Source organism: Triticum urartu, chromosome 7, assembly GCF_003073215.2.
Source record: "Triticum urartu cultivar G1812 chromosome 7, Tu2.1, whole genome shotgun sequence".
Taxonomy (NCBI): domain Eukaryota; kingdom Viridiplantae; phylum Streptophyta; class Magnoliopsida; order Poales; family Poaceae; genus Triticum; species Triticum urartu.
This window is the reverse complement of record NC_053028.1, coordinates 535015667-535020648: the sequence shown is the minus strand read 5'-3', so window position 1 is coordinate 535020648 and position 4982 is coordinate 535015667. Positions and strand designations below refer to the sequence as shown.

The window sequence follows — 4982 nt, the reverse complement described above, 5'->3', positions numbered from 1 at the left end:
GCATCAAGGCTGCGCGTGTGAAGTTTCATGCGGTTGCAGCCCACCAAAATTATACGGGAACGCCTTCTTCCCGTAAACTAAACTTGCAGAACGGAGGAGGTGATTTTTACATCCCATAACTTTTTTGAGATTTATGAGAGCTGTTAAGAGGCTTTTTTTCCCCAACTTCTCGTAAAAGAAGTTGTTCTTTCAGGGATACGTAAGCTATTGGAGTTGCTCTAAGATGAACATACGATCAGGGCGATCTTTTCTTTCTCTCTGTAGAAATCGGGTATAGTATACGCTGTAGGTGTGCATCTTCCTCCTTTTCCCGCACTATACTAATCACCTCTCACAATCTAGTCCACAGTTCATGTTTATCAAGAACTAACAATCACCTTTGTGGTGACAATCAAACTGCAAGCAACTTGATAACGCTAGGTCAATCACCGCATATGCATGCGGTGGTTGCTTTTTATTTTTGTTCGTCGAGCGGAAGAGGCTGCCCTTTTATTACATCATCACACACAGACCATTGCTACTACACAAGGTTTGTTTTATTACAATCACACAGACCATTGCTAACATAAGGTTTGCCTCCTCGCGACACAATTTGAGCCTGCTCGTCTTCAGTGGAGTTCCTTGAGGAAGTCCGCATGATCCACCAGAACCTGCAACCGGAGGAATAACATTAGTCACATACTGATATTGTGGCCAAGGATAATTGGTTAGCAATCACTACATCAGTTTGTAATCAATCATGCGTGCAAGCCAGTTCACATACTACCTTTAAGGAATCATGTTCAGTATTGACAACCATGCTGCAGCGAATTTTAAGGTGAAGTTCCATCTCACTTTATTAATTTGCTTTGTGACGCTTAGGATGCTTTCTGCTAATTAAGTGGGTGACGCCTCAAATCTACTACTACCTCCGTCCCCTAATATAAGAGGGTTCTTCACACTAGTGTAGTTAGTGTCAAGAACGCTCTTATATTATGGGATGGAGGGAGTAAAGTTTATCTTCCATTATCTAGACAATGGATGACGGTGAGAGACACAACTAGAGGAAATACAGCTCGGACTATCAATATAAACCAACTTAAGATGATGCTGTTTTCCAAGTTTCTATTTTACAGAGTAACAGCTTGGCCTTGAAGGTGCCAATAAATTAGTAGACTTTGAAACTATGTACTCCCTCCGTCTCTGAAAAGAAGGCCTATAAATTTTTTTCCCTGAAGTCAAGCGGTGCAAAGTCTGACCAAGTTCGTAGTTAAAACTATGAAGAACCACAGTCCACAGTACCAAGTTAATACTCAGTATATTTATTAGATACACAGTAAAATGTATTTGCATAGTATATATTTATTAAGAATCGTAGTTGTTGATAGTTTTTCTTAGAAACATGGTCAGACAATGTACGTTTTGGCTTCAGACGAAATTTCAAATTTATAGGCCTTCTTCTCAGAGACGGGCGGAATATGTACTAACTGGCAATAATTACGTTGACTACAGTACGCTCTTCAGATTTTATAAACCAAGCATTGACTACAGCAAGCTCATCTTGCATTCATCATTAACTGTTAATGACCCCTTCGATTCAAATAAAGCAGTGTTATGCATAAGACATCCAGAAAACATACCACTTTCCAGCCATCTGGGTCAAGGAAAGAGGTGATTTTGGTGTTCAGCCCTGGCAGTGGCCCTGGCTGCCTTAGAATCTTCCCACCTAGTTCTTTGGTAACCAGCTCAACTGCTTCGGCGCTCTTGTACACATCGTCAGTGCCAATAGCAACCTGCAGTTAGGCAACACAAGCATTAAGAAATGCCAAAACTTAAAAGAGGAAATAAGCGCAGAAGAAAACTTGTCAATACCTGAGCATATGCATTGCCCTTGTTATATTCCGTGACACCATAGTTGTATGTCAACTCCAGAACAGTGGTCTTGTCCTCCTCAGCATAGCCCATCATGGCAATAGTGTACTGCACAAATCATAAACATGCTCAGTATATCAAAATTTAGAGGACAAATGGCACGAAAAGACAATTGTCATGTGATGTACCTTATACTGAGGCACATCCTTCTTCCTCAGAAGCTTCATCCCAAGGGCCTGCATAAAAGTCAAATGTTAGAATATCCCACATATAACTATTGTTCTAGAGAATATACAGAAAGGATATTGTCTCCAACATTTCAAACAACCTCCCATTTTACAATACAATACCTTCTCGTAGAACATGATAGCCCGATCAAGGTCACCAACACGAAGCATAACTTGACAGAGAGGCTCAGGCGTCGGACCCCTCTGGATAAGCTCAAACATGTAACCATCTGGGTCTTGTGCAAAGGCAATCACAGTGGACCCTCCCTTGACAGGACCAGGTTCACGAGTGATCTTACAACAATCAGATGATTTAATTGTCTCAGACAGCTTGTACACCTGCATTGCATCCACGACATCAAACAAGCCCAAGGGTCTGTAACATGAAGGGTAAGATGTTGCAGGTAAACGATACATACATCCTCATTTGCGATGGCAAAATGTCCAAAGCCCGCTCCAATGTCATACTTGTCAACACCATAATCTATCAAACGAGAAAGAGCATATTAGCACAACAGAAGGTGGAAAAGAATGACACTATAGTCCCACAAAATAGTTTATCGGTTCATACTCCCTCCATCCCAAAATTCTTGTCTTAGATTTGTCTAAATACAGATGTATCAAGTCACATTTTAGTATTAGATACATCCATATCTAGACGAATCTAAGACAAGAATTTTGGGACGGAGGGAGTATTTAGAGAGAATAATATGACCCCATTAGTTTGCCAATCTTCCCACTGAGGTGTATACACACGTTGCCCAAACATTAACAAGAATATCAAACTGGTTGCATTAGAAACAATTGTGAGTGGACCGATGAACATACTGTAAGTCAGCTCAAGTGCAAAATTAGTATCCTCAGGTCCATATCCAAGAAACGCATTGGTGTACTTCTCTTCTGGGACATCTCTTTTCCTCAGCAGCTTCATCCCAAAGCATTCTGTGTAACACCTATGAGAATTAAATCACTGGCATTAGCACAAACATACTAGTAATCATGTTGCAAATATCACCATCTAACAAACTCCAAAAGTATGGCTAACATACTTAATTGTGCGGTCGAGATCTCCCACACGGTAAACAGCATGCAGCATCCTCTTTTTGTCCTGCTTAGGCCATTCCAACACTGCCTCAGCAGACTTTCCAGCTTCGCTACCGGTAGCCATCCCTGCTGTCACCTGTAAGAGTTGTTATGCATTCAATTATTAGAGCAAGGAAAGAGGTAAGAGCATCTCTGGCAGCTTGTGTGTATATCTATATAGACAATGGTCCAAAAAGATTCCCTTTCAAAATTTTCTAGTTTTCCTGCAGATTGCCTATATCCTATCTCCTAGATCATATAAAACCACAAAAAGATAAAATAGGAACAGCACTCCTCTATCTAAATTATCCTAACTATATAAATAAGTAACAGCAGCACCACTGGATAAATTAGTAGCAGCAACTAGCAGCAGCAGATAAGTAGCAGCTCCAGCCCCCAAATCCCTGCGCCACGGCGGCAGGATCCCAACCCCTCCATGAACACCTCCCCGCAGCCCAGTCGCTACCACGGCAGCGAGAGGTTCTGCTAAATCAAAGTAAAAAAAACTCCAACAAACCTCACACATAGTTGGATTGGATTGGGGGTGGTTCTAAAAAAAATTGGATCGGGGGATTTCCCCCCATGATTCTACTCTATTTGCCAAAAATCCTGCCCAGCCGCAGTGCTTGAAACAAATCAAATTATATACAGATACGAATCCCAAGAAGAAAAGAAGGAGGCCATCTAACTTGTACTACTCCAGAAACCTAAGAAATCTAAGCAGGCAGAAAAGAACGGGGAACCGGAAAACTGTGCACCGGCGCGTATAGGAAGCAAGCGGGGGGCGGGAATGAAGGAGATGGATTTGGGGATGCTCACCCTCGAAATACGATCGGGTAGAGATCCGTCCCACGCTGATGAGGAGCTCAGTCTAGAGGCTTCCCAGGAGAAGAGAGGGGGGCACCGACGGTAGTACTCACGAGTATGATGGAGTTTCTTTATATTTTATAGACAGAATTGTAATAATTGAGTTGATGGCGACGTGCTGCCTCACGGGCTGTAAAAGCGCGCCCCTCCCAAAGCTGGTCAGATTTTTTTAGTCTAAACACTCTTACTTTATTAATTAATAATGTTCATCGGAATACAAATCAAGTCTGGGGTCTAACAGTCACACATGGCGCTCCGGATCCAGACAAAAACGTGTTTAGCGAGGCTATGTGCCTTAACATTTGAATCTCTTCTTTCAAAGATGAAAGAACATTGCTGGAAACTTGACGCTCTTGCGTTAGTTTCCTTGATGACCGTAGCATATGAACCATCTGTCCGACGACTTTGAATATTTCGAACCATAGTTTGACAATCAGATACAACGAGAATCCTCTCCAGGTGCAAGTCCGTTGCTAGTGCCAGAGCCTCACGGCATGCGAGGGCCTCCAAAGTGGCTGGCTCAGCTATTCCACTATATTTCATGCAGGATGCCTCTAGGAAAACTCCATCTGACGACCTGCATATAGCACTGATGGATCCCTCGCCTTGATTCCTTGAGACCGCTCCATTTACCTGTATGTTGGCCACCCCCGGCTCCGGGGGGATCCAGCCAGTTCGAGGAACAAGCCCTTCTACCCGTGGCTTTTGCTTAGGTTTACAATCCTGCAACTCCCGAATGTACCGCATGATGAAGATATGGGTAGACATGGGACTCTGAAAGATACTTTCATGGATGGCCTGCCTTCTTGCAAACCAGATAGCCCATAGTGTCACCAACACTTGTGTGAATTCTGCAGACGAAAGCATCTCCATGATAGCAAAGATCCATCTCTTGGCATCCGGCTCCCTTGCATTGTTCAAGACTTCATAAATGTCAGGGTCTTGCAGGGCCCA

General features: G+C 42.9%; 1 protein-coding gene across 1 annotated transcript; it reads right to left on the bottom strand.

Annotated features, from left to right (window-relative positions):
- Window positions 1-407: 407 nt before the first annotated feature.
- Window positions 408-4133, bottom strand: LOC125521213 (lactoylglutathione lyase-like). Its single transcript, XM_048686273.1, has 9 exons — window positions 3981-4133; window positions 3128-3258; window positions 2907-3031; window positions 2498-2562; window positions 2202-2417; window positions 2040-2087; window positions 1852-1959; window positions 1620-1772; window positions 408-650 (listed from the first exon to the last, which is right to left on the bottom strand). Exons 2-9 carry the CDS (start codon window positions 3244-3246, stop codon window positions 609-611), a joined length of 876 nt encoding a protein of 291 aa, XP_048542230.1. The 5' UTR covers window positions 3247-3258; window positions 3981-4133; the 3' UTR covers window positions 408-608.
- Between the last annotated feature and the right edge of the window lie 849 nt (window positions 4134-4982).